At 35.6% G+C, this 24,542-nt stretch overlaps 1 protein-coding gene across 2 annotated transcripts in view; it reads right to left on the reverse strand.

The window, feature by feature from the left end:
• Positions 1 to 24,542, reverse strand: part of LOC136267375 (hemicentin-1-like) — a 47,791-nt gene that overhangs the window by 12,583 nt on the left and 10,666 nt on the right. For both annotated transcript variants that reach the window (XM_066062489.1, XM_066062491.1), the window contains 28 exons: positions 21,812 to 22,207; positions 21,457 to 21,756; positions 19,188 to 19,514; positions 18,686 to 19,081; positions 18,326 to 18,625; positions 17,154 to 17,462; positions 16,377 to 16,649; positions 16,002 to 16,328; positions 14,015 to 14,332; positions 13,581 to 13,736; positions 13,121 to 13,402; positions 11,939 to 12,262; positions 11,634 to 11,885; positions 10,717 to 11,019; positions 9,919 to 10,239; positions 8,839 to 9,168; positions 8,139 to 8,480; positions 7,729 to 8,049; positions 5,751 to 6,092; positions 5,387 to 5,701; positions 4,736 to 5,053; positions 3,649 to 3,975; positions 3,001 to 3,327; positions 2,509 to 2,943; positions 2,115 to 2,456; positions 1,730 to 2,050; positions 1,387 to 1,677; positions 883 to 977 (listed from right to left, as the gene is read on the reverse strand). In XM_066062489.1, the coding sequence (XP_065918561.1) occupies positions 883 to 977; positions 1,387 to 1,677; positions 1,730 to 2,050; positions 2,115 to 2,456; positions 2,509 to 2,943; positions 3,001 to 3,327; positions 3,649 to 3,975; positions 4,736 to 5,053; positions 5,387 to 5,701; positions 5,751 to 6,092; positions 7,729 to 8,049; positions 8,139 to 8,480; positions 8,839 to 9,168; positions 9,919 to 10,239; positions 10,717 to 11,019; positions 11,634 to 11,885; positions 11,939 to 12,262; positions 13,121 to 13,402; positions 13,581 to 13,736; positions 14,015 to 14,332; positions 16,002 to 16,328; positions 16,377 to 16,649; positions 17,154 to 17,462; positions 18,326 to 18,625; positions 18,686 to 19,081; positions 19,188 to 19,514; positions 21,457 to 21,756; positions 21,812 to 22,207 (8,690 nt within the window). The remainder of the gene's footprint in view (positions 1 to 882; positions 978 to 1,386; positions 1,678 to 1,729; positions 2,051 to 2,114; positions 2,457 to 2,508; positions 2,944 to 3,000; positions 3,328 to 3,648; positions 3,976 to 4,735; positions 5,054 to 5,386; positions 5,702 to 5,750; positions 6,093 to 7,728; positions 8,050 to 8,138; positions 8,481 to 8,838; positions 9,169 to 9,918; positions 10,240 to 10,716; positions 11,020 to 11,633; positions 11,886 to 11,938; positions 12,263 to 13,120; positions 13,403 to 13,580; positions 13,737 to 14,014; positions 14,333 to 16,001; positions 16,329 to 16,376; positions 16,650 to 17,153; positions 17,463 to 18,325; positions 18,626 to 18,685; positions 19,082 to 19,187; positions 19,515 to 21,456; positions 21,757 to 21,811; positions 22,208 to 24,542) is intronic.

Here is a 24,542-nt window from a genome sequence, read left to right on the forward strand (position 1 = left end):
AATATTGAGCATGATAGGTTGAAAATTAAAGGAATGCTTAAAAGAAAAGCATATCCCTATTTGTAACTGCTATCTTTTGGTGTTAAGTAACTATATCCCACTAGATACCTGCAATAAGGCTACAGAAAGCCCATGAAGCAGGAAACAGCCAGAAACTTGAAATTGTTGCATCAATGTAAATAAGTCTGTGATAAACAACCATGTGAAAAAATAAGCGGCATTTTCTAAACTTTACAACTTGTGTGTATAATACCAGCTCATTTTATTAAAACAACTTATGAAAGAATGTTACAAGTTTTATGGAGTTTAACTTGTTAAACAAAGTTAATGTAGAAGCCAATAGTGCAAAGGTGGGGAGGGTAATACCATCAAGGAGCAGCTATGGAATTAAGGAATGGGCATCAGTTAGAGTGTTGTGTTAACGCATGCACAAAAAATCCGATGAAAAGAGCCATCCAGTTGGTGATAGTGTCTTAAAGTTAGTAAATCCCCAAGTATTTCACCTCCAAGCCTCATGCAATCATGAGAGCCACCATTGTGGCTATACATCAAGTGGTCCCATTACAAAATCAAATAGGAGAATCCTGGGAACCCTGCACAACCCACCAAAACAACCACCATCAATAGACGGCGGTTGATAAAGGCAGCTCTAGTATGCTTTATTAGTAACTGGAAGCAGCTAATATTAAACAAGTGTGCTAGGGTTAAACAAGTGACCACCATTAAACAACAAAAAAGCAACATTGTGGTATCTCAATTTTCTATGTATGTCAGCTTATACTGTTTACATCCCTTACATTTGCATATTTGCATATTATACAATTGTTACGTTGGATAAATTTGCTGTAACAGTGCTGTCAAACTTATATAAATCAACATCACCTGATAGTAGGCCACAGTGAACATGGGTTCTATCCAGATCAATGTTATGTTTGTCACACCAATTGATTGGATTGTTACATTTAATGATACTGGAGCTATATAAAGACAACAGACACATTATGTTATAACAATGCTAGTGCTTGAAAAATGTGGAAGCTGCAATACAATAACTAAAATGCACTCTTGTCAAATAAGAATAGCAAAATACATTGGGTAAAAGTGTCAAGATATACTGTTGAACCACCACATGTGTAAGCAATTCTACATCCTATATATAGTACCAATGTAAGATCTTTGCTTGCATGTGATGCCATTATAGTACACATTTAATCCCCACTTCTTTCTTTTAGCTAAGGTAATGCCTTAAAACTGTGCACTTTACTTTGATTGGTATTATAATTGGAGAACTTGAGTCTGAATGAATCAATTTGGACCTTGCTGCAACTAACCAATATAGACACTGTCTGTAAACTGTTAGCTACTTAGGTATGTGAAACTGTATACCTGTTTGTATCACCACTGGAGCAGAGAATGGTCCATAACCCTCAACTTGAGTACCAGCTCTAACTGATACAGTATATCTGGTAACCAAATCTAGGCCTTCTATCATATAAGAAGTGCTATCATTAAGTGACACTGTAGTCCAGTTAAGTGGCTGAGATACTTTAGTGTAGTTAAGCTGATGTTTAGTGATGATGCCATTCCTTACTAATGAATCAGGAAGTTGCCATCTTACAACAATAGAAGTAGATGTTAGAGATGACAGAGTAATGCTTAAAGGTGGACCATCAGGAACTAAATAAATGTAGAATGTTAATGGTTAGATATTGATTATATACATACTCACCATCCTCTAGAGTCTGCACTACACATTCCATTGGGTTAGAATATGGACCAATTCCAGCTACAGTGTATGCAGCTATAGCAACATTATAATTTGTAGCTATTCTTAGACCAGTCAAAGTAATGTTAGTCATACTACTACTACCAATTCTAACACTGGTATTTCCATCAGCAGAATAGTCAGCAGTGGACAGAGATTGACCAGGAACATATGACACACTGTAGTCAGTAATGATACCATTAGTTATGAGTGGAGGTGACCATGTAATTATAATTGATGTAGAGCTAACAACGATTGCAGAACAATTTTGAGGTTCCATTGGAACTACATTTAAGAAGTGTGATAAATACATGCATTAAAAAGTCAATAACTAATCTGTTGTGCTTACTGTCTGGTAGGGTGTGAATGATTGTAGATGGTTGCACTAACTCAAAATCTCCACATCCTAATTCATTACAGGCTACTACTGCAAACTGGTACCTCATAAAAGGCATGATCTGTTCAGTCACATTATAACTGTTAGTAGCAGTGGTAAACATGCTAGCCTGTCTCCTCTTGCCATTGGAAGAAATCATTACTTGAATAAAATTAGAATTGGATTCAACAAATCTGATGTATACATTGTATCCTATAATATCATTATTTCCATCATATGGGATATCCCATTGTATGAATACCCATCGACTACCTATATTCTCAATATTGATAACTGATATTGGATCAGGCCTCTCTGAAATACGTATAAATGATTATGTTCATTAAACATACATGATGAATCTTACCTAACACGACTACATGAGTAGGACCACTCACAACTGATATGGTGTCAGTTTCTGGCAGCATATTAGTAACAGTACATGTGTAGCTTCCATTGTTATTGCGCTGTAGTGATCTAATCAACAAATGGCTGACTACAACCAGTTCATTTAAGTTATATATTGTCAACATTGAGATATTCTGAGAGTCAATAACTGCACTAGCTACACTGGAGTTAACAAGATTTAGTCTCTGTAATACTGTACAATTGTTCAAACCAACCATCACTGAGGTTACATTGTATAGATCAAGAACACAATCTGGATCAACAGGAACATTATTTCCATTTAGTTGCCACATGATAGTTGGTAATGGTACTCCAATAGCACTACATGTCAAATTGACTTGTGAAGTAATGTTGAATCTGTCACCTCCTGATATTGTGAGATTAGTAGGTGAAACTATAAAATATGAATTGCATGTAAATATATAAATAAAGCATATTTGATCATCCTTACCATGTACATTCACCACAGCAGCAGCACTAACAGTGCCATGTTCATTAGCAGCTACACATGTGTACACACCCCTGTCATCATATTGGAAGTTGGTAATAGTTAGTGTACCAAAACTAGTACTGGAAACAGTGTCATTGATCTGGTATTTCATGTTAGGATCTGATGATGATGAAGTAGAGACGATAACACTTGCAAGATCACTTCTCGTCCTTTGGTACATCCAAGTGATATTGTGTTGTGGTAGACCAAGAGCATAACATGTCAATGTGACATCATTGCCATCAACTTTTGTTATGTCTGCTGGAGCTTCAACAATATTTGGTGGACCTTTTGATAAAGCACACGACACAGTGTCAGATTGGTCAAACAAATATATGCATGAATAATTTCAAATAAACAAATAGGCAAATAAACCATGCTTGAGCTATCTGATACAACTATAGAATTCTCCTTACTTACATGATTTGAATGCAAGAGACCTGAAGATCATACAGTTAGTTACAGATTCTATTTAAGCACTTAAATTGATTGTGAATAACTGTACCTAACTGAAGTGGTTAGAAATTACTCTATAGCTAAGGCCACAAAATCTCTCTACTGGTACAGAGCACTATAAATATTTAATAAACACTTGATAAAATCATTTACCTTCGACAATAAACTGTATAAAATCAGTACTAACTCCAGCAGGATTGCTGACACTGAGACTAATCTGTGATGTAAAATTTGGTTGTATATTACTAATAGTCAATGTGTACAGTTGTGCTGTCATGTTATATTCAAATGTCAACACGTTATTATCAACCATAGTGTTATTGGTGATATCAGTAACACTCCCTTGTTGTCTAGTCAGCAACCACCTCACATTATCATTGCTGACCAGTGGAAATGCATCTATTACAACAAATCTCAATGCAGCACTCATTCCTCGAACTCCAACTACAATACGATGGACTGGAACCACTAGTGGAGGAACTGAAGGAGACAACACAAAAATAGTATTATTATATCTGTATGTGCAATAAGCCTTTGCCGATTATAACACAAGTAGGTAAGCAAAAATGCACCTATCAATATTAAGCCCCACTATTCCACTCCTGGGATTACCAGGAGGGATTTTGGCCCAATTTGAAATTCTACCCCATGCACTAGTGGTGCATTTGACTATTCAAATTTTGGTTTTGCTTAACTTGCAAGCTAGGAAAGTAAAAACCTGTTTTCTAAAGTATATTGTAACCATGCTACAATTTCCCTGCTGTTTATTCCCCCAATAGTGGAGAATACTTTTCGAAGTCAAATCCCCACCATTTCCACTAGTATGCCCTGAGAAAGGAGAGGTAGGGCATAATATTGATAGGCAATTAATGCTAGCATAATAGGCACAATACTTATGGATTGGGTATCAGAGTAGCTGAAACTCTGCATAATATAACAGTCAAGCACAGTAAAAATCAAATTTACATACTGTATTATTGTGAAGGGTATTAGAGTATGCATAGCTAAAGATTGAGATATTCTAATAGAACAGTCACCATCTTTTGATTCTATTCCCAGATGTATTTAGGTACTCTAATAAATTAGTCAAGATACAAATTTCTAAGAACTTACTTTGAGGCATAGTTAATGGGGCACAACTGAGCATAATTGGATGATAGATGAAAATTTAGAGCATTGCTCAAAAGCACAATACAACTCAAAAGCGTAACAGGCTCAGGCATAATGTGCAAAACATTACCTTGTACTATCAGTTCAGCACTCTGAATATTAACAGCTCCAATATTATTAGTCACACCATTGCTAGCTGTACAATTGTATACTCCTTGATCACGAAACCTGTCAGTAGATCTGATGATTAGATATGATGTAACAATGTACATGTCAGTATTAACTACTGTAGTAATAGTTATGTCAGTACTATCACTGAGATCATCATCTCCTACTCTACTCCACACTATCAGAGGAATGGGATTACCAAATGAAGTACAGTCAAACTGAACTGCAAATGTCTGGTTAACTGTTACACTGACTGGTGCCTGAGTGATGTTAGCAGGATCTGTGGAAGAAAACAGCAATCAAAAAAAACTGTTTTTGTGTGCAGGACGTATCAGTATACTTTTGTATTGAAAAACAAATCTTTAATCTTGAATACCACCAACATTTGTGTGGTTTTTGTACTTACATTATTTTAAGCATCTTATTTGAAAATGTTTTTAATGGTTGACCACAAACAAAATTTTCCCAAAGGTACACATGCAAACTCACTCAAATAAATTTATAACTTAAACTCATTGCAATTTTAAAAACTCTCTAAAACTGTTTTACACTCGAGCTTTTGATAAATATCTCTTAATTATTATGATAACTTTGAAACTATACTTTAACTTACATAATACATTAAGGATGGCATTACTGAAGTGATCATCCACAATATTGACTGCTCTACAAGTATAGCTTCTACTGTCATCAGGATGAGTTGTAGTAGTCAGTGTTAACATACTAAGCAACTCTCTATCTCCACTAGGTACCTCTACAATCATCACATTATTACTGCTACCATTGACCAGTCTATTTTGAGTTGATGCATTATTAGAAAACCACTCCATTACTGGTCTGGGTACTCCAGTAGCCACACATCTGAACTGTGCTACCATTGGTGTGGTCACTGTGGAATTTTCTGGTTGTTCTGTGATCTCAGGGTGAACTACATAACATGAAAATTTATCAACATGCATACTTGCAAAGATACTTACCTTGAACAACCAATTGAAAACTAACACTGTTATCATTACCTACTCCATTAGACACAGCACAAGTATACACACTAGAGTCTTCATCCATTGCTGAAAGGAATATCAATGTTTGTGATACTGACCAAACAACTCCTCCAGCAGTAGAATATGGTACTGGAGTAGACAAGTCACTAACTGTAATATTAGTATTAGGTGTTGTATAGTCCTGTTCTACTCCATTCTTCAACCACACAAAATTCATTGGTGCTGGTATACCAGTAGCATTACATGTTGAACTGAAAGTATCAGTCTCATTGATAGTATACACTGTAGTATTTACTGGTTCTATTATCAGTGGCTCCACTGTAAGGGAATGGCATTGTAATACAATATGAACAATACAACAATAATGAATGACTGTTACTTTTCATGATGTTATTTGACCTTAGACTGGCTGTTTATATACATAGCTGTTTTAAGACCTTAAATCAACTATTGAGCAACAATATCTTTTGCTGCTCATGAACCCTCATTACACAATTTTAGCTATAGTGTGTTCACACTGGTTTGTCATAATTTAAGCTAATATGCTAGATACTTGTGCTAGCTAGGACCACGTTGTTCACTACAACCAAAAAAGTAGTTCTAAAAGACTATCCACATGATACTAGTACTTCTCAGCCAGAGTCAAGGCCTGCACTACATGTACAGCTAATAAAATTAATTGCATTTAATATGATATGTGCATTTGTTGTAATTGCTATAATAGTATGGCTAATATTATAACTCCTTGTAACACCTAATTCAACTCCTCTAAAAGAATGCTCAAACACTCTAATAGTGCAACCATTTTAGCTATGCAGCAGTGCAGCAATGGTGTTTGTTTTCATTCTGAGGCGTGTAGTTAGAAGTTTTTAAAAGGTGAGGAAAACCTTGTAATGTTTATGTTTGTCCATGAATTGATGCATTCTTGTGTGCACTCAGCATGCTATGCTCCAGCTAGGAGAATCTGAGGGCATTCCCTCGATACAAGAATGACATAAAGACACTGTTTGTGCTGTAATGGTGATTTTATGCACAGCCCTTACTTAATAAACATAATTATACTTTCAGGTATTGAACACTACGCCTCAATGTAGAGTACAGTAGGAAATCTATTTTCTGTGTGCTAATTCATTCGCAAAAGAATTCAGATAAGTAGTTTTGCTCAGCAGTTGGGGTAACGTGTAATGTAATGCATTATGTAATAATATTACTTTCGCAGTAACGAGTAATATAATGCGCTGCGTTACATGATGAAGTAGTGAGTAATATATTACATCCGGACATCATAAAGAATGTAACACACATTACTTCTTTTTAAGGCACATTGTAGTCAGCCTCATGATTGGTTGCATTTTGGGCCCAGACAGCACTGGAGACAAAGTTTGAGTAGTGACAGTGTATGGGGAGTACCTTTGAGGCCAAGACACTACAACAGAGTATGTTTTTATGGCTGAATTACACCAGAGAAACCTGTGTCTTTCTTGTATCACTTGTATAGTTGTAGGCTGATAGCTTGTATTTAGAAAGTTGGCTAGTAACGAATAAATGTAATATGTAACATATTACTAGTTACAACTCTCGAAGTAACAAGTAATATGTAACTTGTTACTTTTTTTCTGTGAGTAATATTTAACTGTAGCACATTACATATATATGCATGTCATAGAAGTAATAAGTAATACGTATGAAATGGTCGAGCTACTTTTTTTTAGAGCAACAACCCCAACTCTGTTGCTCAGATACATCGCCCATTCACTTGTCCAACTACTCTAATAATAAAATGTACAAATACTCCAATAGAATAATCACTTTTAAAGGGTTCAGATAACTGAGATTCAAGGTACAACTATTTTACACAAATAAGATTACTAAGCAAATACCACAAGATTTGGAGTGAACAAGCTAACAAACAAATTCAACATCAAAGGACAATATACGTACATAGTTATTATACCATTTACAATTAGTGAAACTATTTCGGCATCATTTCCAGCAGAATTACTGGCATTGCACGTATACTCTCCATCATCATCGGGCACAATGTTAATTATCCCCAGGATACTGATAATTACACAATCACTAGGAGGACTAGTGATATTACAATCTCCTTGTGTGAAATTTGTCATTGTAATCCTAGGTGTGGTATCCCTCAGTATCATTCCATTCCTAATCCACTGAATTATAGCTCGAGGTTTAGCAGTAGCAGTACAGTTGAATGTGGCAGTATTAGGTGATATGATTGTTTGGTTCAAAGAGAGAACCACAACCGGAAAAACTACGAAAACAATAAACATTCAACATATCATGGCAACAAAACATTGTACATATTATGTGTTTGTTATGCTAGCAGTTTAACACATTCACCTCTTACAAACACTTCTACAGTGCTGTTATCCACTCTCACTACACCATTATCAGCTACACAGGTATACACACCACTGTCACTATCATTTGTATTTGTGATTTCTAACAAACAAGTTACTCGGTATACAAAATTAAATCCATCAAAAGTAACCAACAGAGGCTCTATATGAAGCAACACATTTATTCTATTGTTATCTGCATTAGGTAGTTCCATTCTGTTTGGATCCCTCCAAGTGATGATAGGAGCTGGTATTCCAGTAGCAGTACAATTGATAAAAAGATGATCAGTTCCTTCAATACCGACCACCCTACTATTGTCTGGCTGGATAACTGATGCTGATACTACATAGAATAAAACAATGGATGCTTTACAACCCAAATTTTATGGTTGCTATATGTCAGCAGTAGCTATACATACATAACTGTAACTACACTTTTTGCATGCACAATCGTACATACTGAAGTATTGCCAACTAGAACATAATATTTTATTTGTATGTATACAGTGTTAATCACACAGAAACTGTTAATGGTATACACACTACAACATTTATAAGTTCCTTTTACTTTGTTATGACATGAGCCCAGGTGTTAATGTATACATGATATGATTACTCAAAATACAACAACAAAATGTGTATGTACAGCACAATAGTAACCATATATGGCATGTATAAGAACTACGTAAAGAACAACTAACCATATATAATCAATGTAGCTGTTCTGTTAACTATCCCCAAACTATTAGAAACCATGCACACATAGTCTTCTGCTAGAAATGGCATAGTATCAGTTAATCTTAAACTACTCATCACTGTTGTACTGTCAATTGCAAGCATAGTAGCTATAAATGCTTCATCAATCCTTCCTTCTTGATCAAAAGGAGCAATGTTAGACAATGACAAATCTACACCACTGATAAACCAACTAATAGTTGGTATAGGATACCCAGTTGCTGTACAGTTAAACACTGCTGCACTGCCATTTACCACAGTAGTATTGTCTGGTGGAGCTGTTATGTCTGGAGCAACTACATGAAGGCAAACACAAAGTCAGTTTACAGTATGTATTATGTTAAAGCATTGCTGCAAGTGTTTTACAGATAATAAAGCACAATTATCAAGGTGTGCAGCCAAAGTAGAGCTTGAGGTGAAGCCTATAGTGCTTTATTATTCATATAGCATGAACAAGGCAATGTTTTAAATTATTTATGGAACTTTCTAGTGGATTAAAGGCCAGTGCATATAATGTGCTAACATGGCACCTTGGTTGAACACTTACACCTACGTATTAACAGTAATCTAGGTGAGTGTAGGTGTATGTTATTGCTAGTGTTCCAGCTTTCTTGTGGTGTACAACAATCCTGTTAATCATTGTAATAACCATATACCTTAGTAATTTTCTGTGGACTAAACTGATTGTTATTGAGTTTTGGTATGATGTTGGCCACACCCAGCTGTTCTGAGGGCTGTTGACAACAAACCACTAACAGCATTAAACTAAAAGGTGTACTTTATTTTCTATAAAGTGTGAACTGCACTTTATTGCACCACACAAAGTTCTGTGAGTAGTTTATTGCTGTAATAATCTGTTTTTGATTAAGCACTGTATTGATATTAATCCATATCATCAATGTTTAATATTATTTTATAATGATAACAAATATCTCGATAACGATTATAATAATTTCATGGATTGGATTAACAAGTATATGGGATGCTGAATAAAAACAAAGTATCTTAGTATCATGCACACAATTACTTGATTAACGTTCACTTACACATCACAGTGAGGGTGGTATCACTCTGTACACTGTTCACCACATTAAATACCAGGCAGTGGTACACTCCAGTGTCTCCTCTTAAAACATTCATAATAGTAAGATTACTAGTAATCTGAAACACTTCATTACTGCCATTACTGACCGCCACAGGTGGACTAGAATCACTGATAACATATCTGCTTTCTACTAGACTGCTATTATCTGGTCTGGACCAGATAATTGTTGGCACTGGTACACCAGTTGCTATACAAGTGATAGTTGTACTATTGTCTCCTTCTGTAGCACTGACCATGTTTGGGATATCAACTGTTGGTGGAACTAAATGTGGAGAACACTTTGTAAACAAAACACTGACAATAATGAGAACTAGCACAATGCTAAAAAATCAAGCCTGTTATGTTCAAATTTATACTTTCAGCATAAAGGCAAGCAGACTGTTTATTATTAGAGTGTATGTCATAAGTGATTGCTCTTACTTGACCTAACATATTTCTGTAAGCAGCCAAAAAAACAGTAAATGAATAATACTATATGCTCTCTGATATGTAGTACAGTTATGTAGTGTGTTCAAGTTTTTCAGTATGCACAGTGTGCATTTAATTAAAAGTCTCGAAAATTATCCTATTACGCTACATAGCAAAGCTTTGGCTAACCTATCATGCTTGAAATTTTGCCGACACAAGCCTAATGAGAACTCAAACAACAGTGAAATATAAAACTGCAGAATCTAACAATAGAAGGTAAATCGTGAGAATGTGTGCATGCATAATGATCACACATACGAAAACAACTAACCATAAATCACAATAATAACAGACACCATATCACTTCCTGCAAGGTTTGCTACAACTACAGTGTAGTTTCTACCATCACCAGTATTAGTGTCATGTACAGTTAGTGATGAATTACCAGTGGTACCATCATTGTATAAAACAGTAGTAATGGTATAGTCACTATTAGTAGTTAATTGTTGATTGTTATGTGACCACTGGACAGTTACTGGAAGGTTTGATGATCCAATGGTGACTGAGATAGTCCCATTATCAGGTGATGTTACTATTCTGGTAGGATCTCCAATTAGGGTAATCAATGGAGGTGCTATAGTTGATATATATATATATATATATATATATATATATATAGACCAAAAACATGTGATGATATGACATAATGTTAATTATACTTACTCTTTTTACTTGATTAAATGTTGTGCTATTTATTAATTTTATTACCTTATTTCAAAAAATTAATGCGGTGACTATTCGAATTTGACCACCACTTGATGCTCAAAAATTATGCCGAAACCTTATTTTCAAAATCAATCATAGTACCACTCAAGTGTGGCTACTATTGAAGGTACGGCATGTAACGAAGTGAATACTGTAGATTTTGATGATACGCATGGCAATTTGACTTTCTGTTCAGAAGCACAGATAAAAACCTCAAGTAGGTTGGTTCTTTAAATAACCCAATTGAACAAGGTGTAAAAAAATGAAATCTTAAACATACAGCTAAAGCTTTTACAACAACTAACTGAAATTTGCTAACCTACACTTTCCAGCAACAAATTGGTTGTATTATTAGAGTAAAACTAAACATTTAGTTGTGTTTTTTACATCAACACTTATGATATAAAAAGTGCACACACATATATGCATACGTATACAGTAAGTAAAGTAAGAACAAAGATCTGTACAGTATAGAGCACTTACTTGCTTGTACAACAACAATAGTTTCAGCATCACTCCCTAGACTATTAGATACTCCACACACATAACTCCCATACCCACTAACATTGGATATTGTGAAGGTGTACACTCGATTAGTAGATAACACAATTGATGGATTATTTTGTCTGGTCCAGTTATAGGTCAATGGACTGATACCTATAGCACTACATGACAGTGTTGCCTCTGAACCAATTGGTACAGGATCAATACTAGCTATTGTAACCATTGGTTGAGCTGTAGAACAGTTGGAGTTATACTTACAAAAAAATGTACCATAAAGTTCTCACCTGTCGAATCATATATTGTAAGGTTCCTTGTCTGTATCATTCCATCAACATCTGGTATAGTACAAGTGTACACTCCAGTATTACCTGATAATGTACTGGCTGCACTTGAACTGATAACTAGCTCACTGGTACCAACATCACCACTAACAGGATTAGCCTGTATTGCTCCACTTGTAGGAACTGCACTACCATCAGGAAATGACCACTGACCGCTACTGGTAGTACTACCTGAACGACACACTATTCTGATCTCCATATTTTGAAATAGTAAAACAGAACTGCTATTGTACGTGATAGTAAAGTCAGTACTGTGTAGGGTAACACCTAAATAGTAGACAACACAGCATACCTATGTCAGTGTAATGACATATATAGTGGAAATTTCTGCTACAGTAGAATGTCACAGTTTTTTGACCATTCTATACCATTACTCAAATATTACAGCAAGCCAAAATGTTTGAGCATTGGAGCTCTATATAGGGTCCAAGTACTGGCTACATTTGTATATATTTGTCTCATTTTAGGTGACCAAATTTTCTCCCCAGCACTCATTTCATACTAATGTATATTATCAAGAGTTCATAATATATATACTGAGGAGAGTATCCTACTCTCATATACCCCTGTAGAAGGGTGTATCATGAAGTTATGATGTAGCATTTTTAAATGTTTCTCTTTAATGATGTCATTAATGACCATAATATCGATTAAACGCATGCCTAACAACGTTGCTAGCAACCGGTTTCTCAGCGTTTCTCACCAAACTACAAGCATGTCTTCATGGGTTTAGATAACTGTGTAGGCATTTCTTGCCAGGCCATTCATGAATATGGCATTCCCAAGTGTCGCAAGTGTAGTGTGATGCTAATGATTCTTGCACTTTATGGCTGCTCATACATCACGAATCACACCACCCTGTTGTTACATCATAACTTCACAATATGCCCTTCTACAGGGGTAGCTATATGAGAGTAGGATACTCTCCTCAGTATATATATAATGAACTCTTGATATTTTGTGGTGACCACATACACAGCTTTCATTTTCTATAATTTAACCTCACTGCAAATTCACTTTCATTAATACATGAGATACAATTAATGGTTTTTAATGGTATATATAGTTTATGTATAAAATTACAAATGTATGCACAATAATAATATGCATGAGATATGTACGTACCTTCAACTCGACTAATAGTGGCAGTAGACACTCTTACCATTACTCCACCATCAGTTACTGTACAAGTATAGCTACCAGTATCACGAGCCCTCAGATTGGTCACTGATAATTCACTCTGATCAGTACCAGTCAAGTCACCATCACAATTAGGAGAACAACTACTACTCCAACTAAAAGTCTCTGTACCAGTTAGGCTACCAGATATTGTACAAATTAATATGGCTGATTGAGCTACGGGGAAACTGATCCGTCCTCCTGGACTACGACTGATGTAAACTGGACCTATATAAGAATTTTTAAAATTACCAAAGATTTTAAAAATATGAATCCACAATTCAGAATCCATAGTATACATGCTGTGTATGTACATAATAATTATAGCTATGCAATTCTTATTACTTTTATATCAATATACAAAGCCAGGAACAAACAAACAAACGCTATAACACAACATCCTTACATAGATCACAGGTAACATCATCAGGTTGTAGTACACTAATCACGTTAGGTTGACTACAACAACCATCACTTGTTGTAGCACTAGTAACCATGACACCAAGACTGTTGGATGATGCATTATTGCATCCCATCACTGCATAACATGTTCTCTGAAGAGCTGAAACATTAACAAATCAGAAATACTTGGTGTGCAACAATTACAGATTATCATCTATACTATGTACAATAATTTTATAACTTGCTGGTTAACAGTTACTAGTATAGGTAGATGTTATTCATTTAGAACAGTTTGTAATCACTGAGTACTACAAATATTATACTGTATATACATAGCTGAAATAACTTTTACTGTGTAAAGCATTTATAAACAAAATTTCATCATCAAATGCAATGCATTATTTAGCAGCATCACCATACAACAACAACAACACTTACCCAATACTAGTCCACTGGTTACAACAGATTCAACAGTGTTACTAACACTACAAGTATAGTTACCCTCCTCTGTTATAGTGAAGACTGACACAGTTAAAGTGGACAGTCTGTTACGTTGATTATCAGTTATTATATTAGTGACAATGTTAATGTTACTAGTATTAGTCAATACTACTCCATCTCTTATCCATGTTATATCAGGAGTAGGAGCAGCACGACCCTCACATGTGAGAGCTACACTGGTAAAATGTTGAACAAGCAGCACATCGTCTTGAGTACCATCAGGATCCATTGGTGTTCTGATGAATGATGGGGTAGCTGGAGTGGGGATAACAGACACGTAATCTTACATCGTGTTTTGGAATGTTTACCCAATAATAGGATGCATTATAATATGCTGGCATAATTTCAAGTATAACAGACTAACAAATATCAGCAAACAGATGGTCTTTATATAAATATATGTGCAATACCCTCCCAAAGAAGGCAAGTAATAATAGACAACACATAGACTGACTATTTACATGTGATAGCATTGAAACTAAGATATTCTAATATAGCAGTCAGGAAATACTGATAGACTCTAACACAAGAGTTGATTCTAAAGCATGTAGGCTTGAGGTTTGAGCATTCTTCAAAAGTTTATAACTGGTTCAAGCCTAGACACGTATACTGGCCAATCCTGTTATGTTATGAAGCATTATTGAACAAATACCAATTATTAGTTGTGGTAAGCATACAATAGCAGCATACGTACATTAATATATGTATTACTACTAAAATTATTAAATGAAGTAGGGTTCAAGTGACAAAAATAGTTAAACAAGAGATACAAATGATGGTAGCATTACACTACATAGCTTTGTGGGAAAATCCCTACATTGGTATGTGCTTGATGCCAAAGTACGTAGGGATTTTCTCACAAAGCTATGGTGTAATGCTACCATCATTCATATATGTGACCCAGTCTATGAAAACCAGCCTATTTTAAAGCATCAAGAAATGATGGTTTTAAGTAATTAGTGTGTTGTAGCTCACCAATGGTTGAAGCTATGTATTCCAAATTTTCACACATTTTACACCAATTCCGTACCTTCTAGAGCATCCACAGTACAATTAGCCAACAGCTAAGTTTCCCACCATTTTAAATTGTTTTTAAACTGAGGTTGACTGTATCAGGTGGGATGGGTGGGGGGGGGGGGGGGGGGGGGGGGTGGGGCTGTTAAAAATTGAAGAGAAAGGCGTAGGGATGAATTAGGCTAAGTTATTGGCCATGTAGGTCTCAAAACCAGCTTAAATGAAAGAAAATTTATAGTACAGGTCTTTATTCAACAACACGGAGCTTTACAGCCATATACAGCCACCCCAAAGCTGACAAGAGTTCCATTAAGGCCCCACACCACATGTACAGATAGCCATTAAGCAGCCAGCAAAAGCAGACCACTCAATTGCAAGCGTGGTTGATTTTGACTGTAAAATTTGATAATCTGTTCACATAGCTTTGTGTAGATTGTGTTTCTGATGAAAAATCAAATCTGCTGACATGGGTAATAATACCAGTTTTCCCAGACCCAGTCACATATCTTGGTTAGCTACTTTTTTTAAATACACTAGTTTGTTACTCTTCTTTTATATTGTTATAGTAACATGTGGCTGTGACTGCTTTATTAGAGTAACTCAATCTTACTGCTTATCCTGAGTAAGCTATGTTATTGTTATTGTTATTAGAGCTTTACAGTGACCAACACTGAAGGTCTGACAGCAACATGTGCTATGCAATAAGTTAAGGGGCAAGGTTCAGAGCCATATCTTATTTCTACATCAAAACTGCAACTGATTGTAGCTAGATTATTAAGAGTGCATAGTCATGTGTTTCAATCGTTTAAGGCTGTGACAGTGTGTTGTGATTGTTTCAGGGTGTGTTCATGTGATCATTTTGTAAGTGCAGCTCCAGATATCAACACACGCTCACATAGTGGTTACTTACTAGGAGTAATAAACACATCAATGAACAATGACCGACTGTTATTGTCAACATCATTAATATCACATCTGTACACTCCTTCATTAGGTGATTGAGTTGAATCAAATACCAGAGTGACTACCTCACCATCAAAAACAAAGTCACTTGATATTTGATATACTGGATCACTACTATCAACTGATACTGGATTGTTACTAAAGGACCATTGAGAGTTACTGTCCACAAGACTGCCAGATCCACAGTAGTACTGACAGGACATTGCTAATGGACACTGCATCAAACTGTTATTGCTGATCATCTCAAATGGATTGTCAGTGTAAATGCCAAATCCTAATACACAGTAATCACATAATACCTATTACAAAATAACACACTTACCTTCAATACGGTCAATGATGAACACACTCCTACCAATCACTGTACTACCTTCAGTTATAGTACAAGTATAGTCACCATAATCACGACCCCTAATATAAGGATTAGACAAGGTAGTAGTCATTGCACCACTCCAACTACAATCACTATCACATCCAATAGACCACTGGTAGGATACAACATCACTAGTAGTCACTGAAGGGTTAATACTACAGGTTAGTCCTAATGGCTCCAGTAAATGAATATTAGTCACATTACTAGTAATGACTGCAGCATCTGTAGATAGCAGAATATATATAGGGTATAATACATATGCGACAATATCAAGGTTTAAGCCTACAAATTAGCATGCAGTCATGGTTTGCATGGTATTGTATTAGGGCTGGAACAAATGTCAAAGTTTAACTTCTAAAGCTTCTCGCAAGAAAGTTATTAAAGCTTTGAAGCTTTGTTATGTTAATAACTAATAATCGTAACCGATGGGGCATATCCATTATGGTTACAGACTTTATTGCAGCTGTAGTACAGGCTTTAGTACAACTGTTTAGACTACAAATATACCAAAAGTGTCAACAATATCAGAAAGTACATTGCTTTTTACTGATTTTACATGCCAGTATCCATGGTTACAAAGCTTTGAAAGGGTATAAAACTATCTTTTGAAGGTTACAGAATGTTTACAGGTTCCAAAGCTTTCATGGTCACCATCTTTGATTTCACTTTTGAAGGCCGCACTTTTTATTCACTAAAAGCACAAATAACGCTACTGTATATGCTCACTCAGTCGAATATCAATGGACACTGATGATGTTCCAACACTGTTACTAGCCACACAAGTATGTACTCCTCCATCAGTTGCTACAAAGTTCATGATAATCAAACTGGACACTATCACACCAGTACTAGTAGACTCTACTATCATTATCTTGTTACCATCACTAGTTAACATCATACTATCCATAGTCCAACTGATAGTTGGCGTAGGGCTACCAGTAGCATTACATGATAGAGTAAATGAACTACCACCATCAACTAGTTGTGGACTATCTAGAACACCTCCAGTAGCTCCATTAGTCACTGTCACTAACACTGCAGTGATGTAATAAAATACCAACAACAATAAAGTTGTCACATAGTTGCTAGCCTTTTAGCTAAGACAAGATTCAAAAAAATCTACTACTTATCAGTTAAAATTTTGAGAAAAATGCAGAATCACTGCACTATATATGCGCTTCATTAATCTAGCTTACTCAAATAGAGCAGATTGAATGAATACATAATGTGTTGTATACTGAAAGTGAAACAACATGTTTTTGAAAACTACATTTGTCTTGTATGCATGAACAATTGTGAATTCTTTATTATGTTGTGTTATCTGCTTATTTTCAAATTTACATTTAGATGTCTAACTATGGGCACTGTGTAGAATACAAGTATAAGTTGGCTTGGAAACATCTTTACACATATCTTCTTAAATTATACATATACGGCTTCTAACATAAGAATAATAATTGCTCACTCAATAACACCTACATATACACATATACATATAGTTCAGTGGTATGTACAAAAATAATTATTATGCTTTTTATGCTGCTGGATATATGTGATATTTATCTATACTGCTATGAGTATGAAAATATCTGTAGTTTAATTAATAAACCCCTACAAACCAAAAGACTGGATTTGAAGGAGAAAAATAAAACACACAAAACTTTTGTGAATTTACATATACATTTGGTTTCAAACAGGCATATCTCATGAGTGTTTGCCCAATATCTTAGAAATATTATAGATTTTATTAATCATCAAGAAACAAGCTAACTGAATATTTTATAACTGTAGAAAGAACCTAGTGCTATAACATTTCGCTCCTTTCACCCTTGCATTAGACACAAATGAGACACATTGATAATATGACAATAACAAAAGCAAATCAATTCCAAACCTACCAGTTACAATAACAGTGATAGTCTCACTATCACTTCCAATAGGATTAGTAACAGTACATCTGTACGTTCCACCATCACTAGAACTGACACTATTAATGACATAATCACTACGATATACTGCATTAGTACTAGTATGAGTCACTGTAGTGATACTAGTAGATTGTGTGATTGGAACACCATCCTTCATCCAGGTGAATGTGTCTGGAGGAGAACCTCGTGAATTACATGACAATGTGAAAGGAAAGCCAGATGCAACCATTACAGTAGATGATGATGATGGAGGGTCTATTATTGGAGCAGCTGTGTAAAGAGATAACAATGATGAGATGGAGTATGTACTACATATCATATGGAACTCACTTCTTCCAGTAAAGTACACACCCACCCTTGTGATCTGATTTATCATTGAACTGTTCATGATGATACATGAGTAAACACCTTCTTCAGTTACAGATAATGGTCCACATGGATAAAGGTTGATTACTCCAGGATAATTTCTAGTGTTTGCTGAACGTACTTCAAAGGTAGGCTGACGACACAAATCCCCAACAGGTACTTGAGCACCATTAAAATACCATCCACCTAGTATAATATTAGGACTACTACCAGGTCCTAGTCCAGTAGCACAACGTAACAGCACACCATGTGGATCAAGTGTCACAGTATCAGTAATAAAAGTGTAGTCATTTAGTTGATTACTGCTAACTAAATCAGTTTCTGCAGTACTGTTTACTGCTACTCTAGTTATTGAAATGCCTAATGAATGATTGAATATGTTTAAACACAATATAATTTAGATGCATTATTGATACACTGTATAATGGTCCGAGGTTCCTATTATACATATTTATGAAATATATACCTGATATACGAAGCGTGAATGAACCACTGGTATACTCCACACCATCAATAGTAGCAGTACATGTTATGGTACCAGCATCTCTTGCTAGTAAATCATCTTCAGTTACATTTTGTGTTGTCTGGCCAGTAGGGAAACATCTTCTTTCATTTTGATTATTAACGTAGCATCCTTCAGTGTTCCACTGGTAGGTGATAGTACTAGTGGATGGTGGTGCAGGGTACACCATACACGTTAGACTGACACTACTCAATATGGGATAGTCAAATGTGTTAGTAGATCCACTAACTGGTGTACCAGCTGGAGTACTGACTATGGTGACAGTATATCCTGTAATGTACGTACATTACACACATGATGATGATAGAATAATGATCTTGACAACTATGCTTTTTGTGCCAGTATGATTATTTATAGAACCCCTGCTAAATGCACCTGGAGTATTTGCAATTATAACTTTAGATCTGATATTCACAAACCAGGGTTGGACAACTAAAACTTAAATGAACTTTAATTATGATATTTCACTGCACTATTTGTAACTACTCCCATGCAAAAACAGCTTGGCTGTACGAACAAGGTTCATTAACAGAGGAAAAGTAACTGGTATATAAAAGAGCTGGTGTCTAGTGTGGCCAAGAATAAAATTGATATCAATACAATGTAACTGAAGATTTAGATTTCGTCTTTATAGTTAGCACAGCAAAAAATGTCAGCCAAATTACTAGCCAATTAGGGTTAACGGAATTAGTAATGCAGCAAGATTATACATGAGTGAATTGTAAATCATAGTTAATTAATTAGTTGTGCTAACATTCATTCTTGGCTGCAACAGATATCAGTTTATCAGTTACAGGTGCCTTTACTTTTGCGAACAAGCCCTATTTGCACATTGAAGTTGTTTTTGCATGGAGATTTCATTCCTTTTGTGAATGTCAAATAGTAACTAAAAGGTAAAGTACAGTACATAGTTTAGAAAAGTATGAATATAACACAAGTATAGTGGGATCTCCTGTTATCTTCATTATATACGCACTTGCGTCATAGTCAATTAAAATAATAATTTCTTGGATACACACAGCTTATTAAGATCTGTATTCTATTATCAGGAGAACTTTGGGGACCTTCACCTTATTAACTGTGATTACTACTGCTAACTGTAGGAGGAGGCAGTTGCTGCAACGTGAGCTATTTTAAAGTCAGTTGGCAACAACATTCAAATATAATACCAGAACTCTCAGCTATTATGCTGAATGAAATGGACTTCATTAATTTTAAGGTTTTGATACTTGTGGTAGCTGCGTGTATATAGCAATGGTTTGGCTATGACATACTACTGACATTTCTGATCATTTTATTCTGTTCCAATTATTGCATCGTTTATGTCCAAAAATTAAAGACTACATATATGGTACCAGAAGCTACATTTTCTCTTTCCTGTGTATATAAATATGACTACTGTTTTATAGGCCTGAGCCAGACCAATAATCTGGAGCTGGCTAATCAGGTCAAACTATATTACTTTGTAACCACTCACTATCTATGGACAATCTTATCTACACATAAATCTTATAGATGTTGTTAAAAGTGCATGACATGAGTAGTCACTGTAGTTATAGTTTCTCAGCCTACAAAACTACATGTACAATACTTATAATTACCTTACAGCACAGTATAGCGTTTGAATTGTTTTGTGCAGTAAGTAAAGATTGTGGGATCTATGTATTACATGTACTGACATTTTCATTGTGGGAATTATCACAAGTACAACATGTGCCTTCTTTGATTCTAAACCAGCACCCTTAAACAATAATTAATTCAATCTTCATGAAATAATCATCAGAATTCTTGGCTAGTCACTATTGCCTTCTTTTTACTGAGCAAAGGGATGGAATGGACAACCTAGGTGCCTCTTTCCATGGCAGGAAGTTGTACATCCATACAACTATTACCTGGTGACCATCTGGATGAGATTTTGAGTTGTTCTTCAACTACCCACTTGTCAAGTCAAGATACTGAGCAAACTCTCTTATCTCATTTTTGAATAATGATCCCTCAATAGAGATTGGCCTACCAGTATATTCAGCGCTAGTGCTGTAAAGTCTAGATTCCTATGTCTATTATATATAAATGTCTAACAGAAACTTCAAAGGATTGTTATTCAGAATAAGTTTGGTTGTTAGAAATTCCTAGTATGCCTATATATCAGCACTACAATCAAATGTGGTAATAAAGAACAAAACTATACTCGTTGCCACAACTACTTACGCACCAGCAGCAGCAGTAACAGTGATTGTCTCACTATCACCTCCAATAGGATTAGTAACAGTACATGTGTATGTTCCACCATCACTAGGACTAGCATTGTTAATGATATAATTAATACGGTACACTGCATTAGTGGTATCATGAGTGATCATAATGATACCAGTAGATTGTGTTATTGGAACACTATCCTTCATCCAAATGAATGTGTCTGGGGGAGAACCTCTTGAGGTACAGGACAATGTGAGAGGATAACCAACAACAACTGTTATAGTTGATGATGATGGAGGGTCTATCTCAGGTGCAGCTGTGTAGAGAGTTATATAACTATAATATGATAGAGTAGCTATATGGTGACTCACTTCTTCCAGTAAAGTACACACCCACCCTTATAATCTGATTTATCATTGAACTGTTCATGATGATACATGAGTAAACACCTTCTTCAGTTACAGATAATGGTCCACATGGATAAAGGTTGATTACTCCAGGATAATTTCTAGTGTTCGCTGAACGTACTTCAAAGGTAGGTTGACGACACAAATCCCCAACAGGTACTTGAGCACCATTAAAATACCATCCACCCAGTACAATATTAGAACTACTACCAGGTCCTAGTCCGGTTGCACAACGTAACAGCACACCATGTGGATCAAGTGTGAAATTACTGTTTATAAAAGTGTAGTCATCAAGTTGATTACCACTGACTAAATCAATTTCTGGAGTGCTATCACTTGTCACTCTTGTAATTGAAACACCTAGTGAATGATTACAAATATAATTATCATGCTACTCAGTAGTCTTGTATAGTAGGGTTTGCGAAAGAGTAGACTCCCGGCTCGTGCCCAAAAATATCATCCTAACTTCACTTTTCCTTTACGACAGCTTGACATTATTGGTCAAGCATAATCAAACCCAAAGATGTTTGTACCATTATGCTGGGTTTTTGCAGAACCGGTCTCATTTCATAGACCTACCAATGGACATTTTAGACATTCTATTATACAAATAAGGGGTAAAAACAATCCTCAAAGCCCAGTCTGTGTAGCCATATGAAATCTACACAAACTGTGAAAAAAGCCTGGGTGAAAAAAAATTGTGAGCTTAAAGGTGGCACCAAGTAATGGCTGTGGTGACTGTCATTATTATTATCATCATTGCAGTGATTTCTTTGCTGCTTCCTTTTGAATTTACAACTTTTTCACTCAGGCTTTTGAGGGCCACACTATTTTTTCACACATTAGCTGTTTTTCTGTGGATATTCACTGTACCTTAAGGCATGTCAGTAGTAGCATAGGTATCTTGAAGATTCCCCTACATGAATTTGAATGCTTTGAAATTAAGCCTGAAAGGATTTTCAGTGTTTCTATATGGAAATAACCAGGGATAATTCTAGCCAAAAACCAGTCAACTTTATAAAATGAAAAAGATCAATGTGGTCCAATAGAAGAGTTGGAATAATCTCAAGCCAGCTATGGCTATGTTTATGAATAAATGGTTTACTCATAGTTTTCACACCTCATAAATTTATCATTCCTCCAGCAAAGAAAATGCTGCTAAAGATTAGTCATCACGTTAAATAGATACAGGTTCTCATGGCTATGATCTGCATAAGTAAAACAGTTGTTGAAATTGGAAACCAATCAACAAATTTTCTAGAACTGCTACTGTAATGGCCATCATTAACATCTGCAAGAGTAAGTACATTAGTACATGAAAGTCTTTGAAACAGATCCTAACACTTGATTATGCACTTTGAATGCAGAGCAGGGGTGAATATCCAAGGTTTGACAAGTAGGGTGCACCTTGACCAGTTTGGTAGGTATAAAACTACAGTATATAAAGCAGGGTGTGCAGCCCCCCAGAAGCCATAAATTTTTTAAGGTAAAGTATAGTTTATGCACAAATGTCTCTGTAAATATCATAAGTGATCTACAATGATTTAGAGCTGTATGTAGGGATCAGTGATAGTTATGAGTTCAAGTATGAGCCTAAAGTAACTGTCATATAAGAATGACACACAAAAACAAAAGTCCAAGTAAATTTAGTTCGTAAACATAATTCCTAGCAGGCTACATAGCCCATGGCCAGTGCTGCAGATGCAAGTTTTCATACACAGTGAAGGATTTTTACATGCAGTGACTGTTTTGTTAGAGTATTTGACTGACTGCTTTATTAGAGTATCTCAATTTTACATATAATTTTTTTTTTTTGGGGGGGGGGGGAGGGGAGGGGGTATGTGCTCTCTATTCCCCATCTGGATCTCCCACTGTAGATAGATTTGGATGTATATTGCATGGCAAATCCAATTTCTGTCTTTTTGTTGACTGTTTTTATTGGAATAGTTAAGTGGCTGCTCTATTAGAACACAACACTATAATCTTGTGTAACTACTGAGTATTCCACTGTTACATGACCTTTAGTACAAGTTCTGCTAAACTGAAGTTTGTTAATGCATAAAGAATTACAATAGTTGCTAGCTTCTGGGCATAGAAAAAGTGAAGAGACACTGCCCCTCCATTCTACAAAGTCAGTAGGCAGCCTTTCTATTTCTCCGGCCCTAGAAAATTCCAAAAACACCTTCAATGGAATTTAAATATACATTTAATTATTAACTGACTAACCAACTGAATGATTGGCTGAATGACAAACCAACCAACTAACTGATTGATGACTGACTGTCTAGCTGTGTCTGACTGACTGTCTGATGCATTCAGCCAAGCACAACCCGACTATGGTTATTTCTATGGACTTGAATTCTTCACTGTTCAATGCTGATTAGGCCAAAGATGTTCCTTTTCACTTACTGTGCAGCAACTACAATGATGCATCATGGACTTACATGTACCTTTGTCCTCTTTCTTTTTTCACCACTGCCATGTATGAGGCGTTGTCCCAGTGCTGAATTTTCATAGTGACTGGATTGATTGCAGAGGTACTTCACATACTATTCATTGTTTATAGTGTAGTGGAGTAATAAGCCAACAGACTCCTAGTACTGTATTTCACTCACCTTAAAATTGATTCTCAGGTGGCAATGTATTGCCAGTGCTACATACCAGTGTTAGTACATATAAGTAATTTAGACACCTC

Source organism: Dysidea avara, chromosome 9 (genome assembly GCF_963678975.1).
Source record: "Dysidea avara chromosome 9, odDysAvar1.4, whole genome shotgun sequence".
Taxonomy (NCBI): domain Eukaryota; kingdom Metazoa; phylum Porifera; class Demospongiae; order Dictyoceratida; family Dysideidae; genus Dysidea; species Dysidea avara.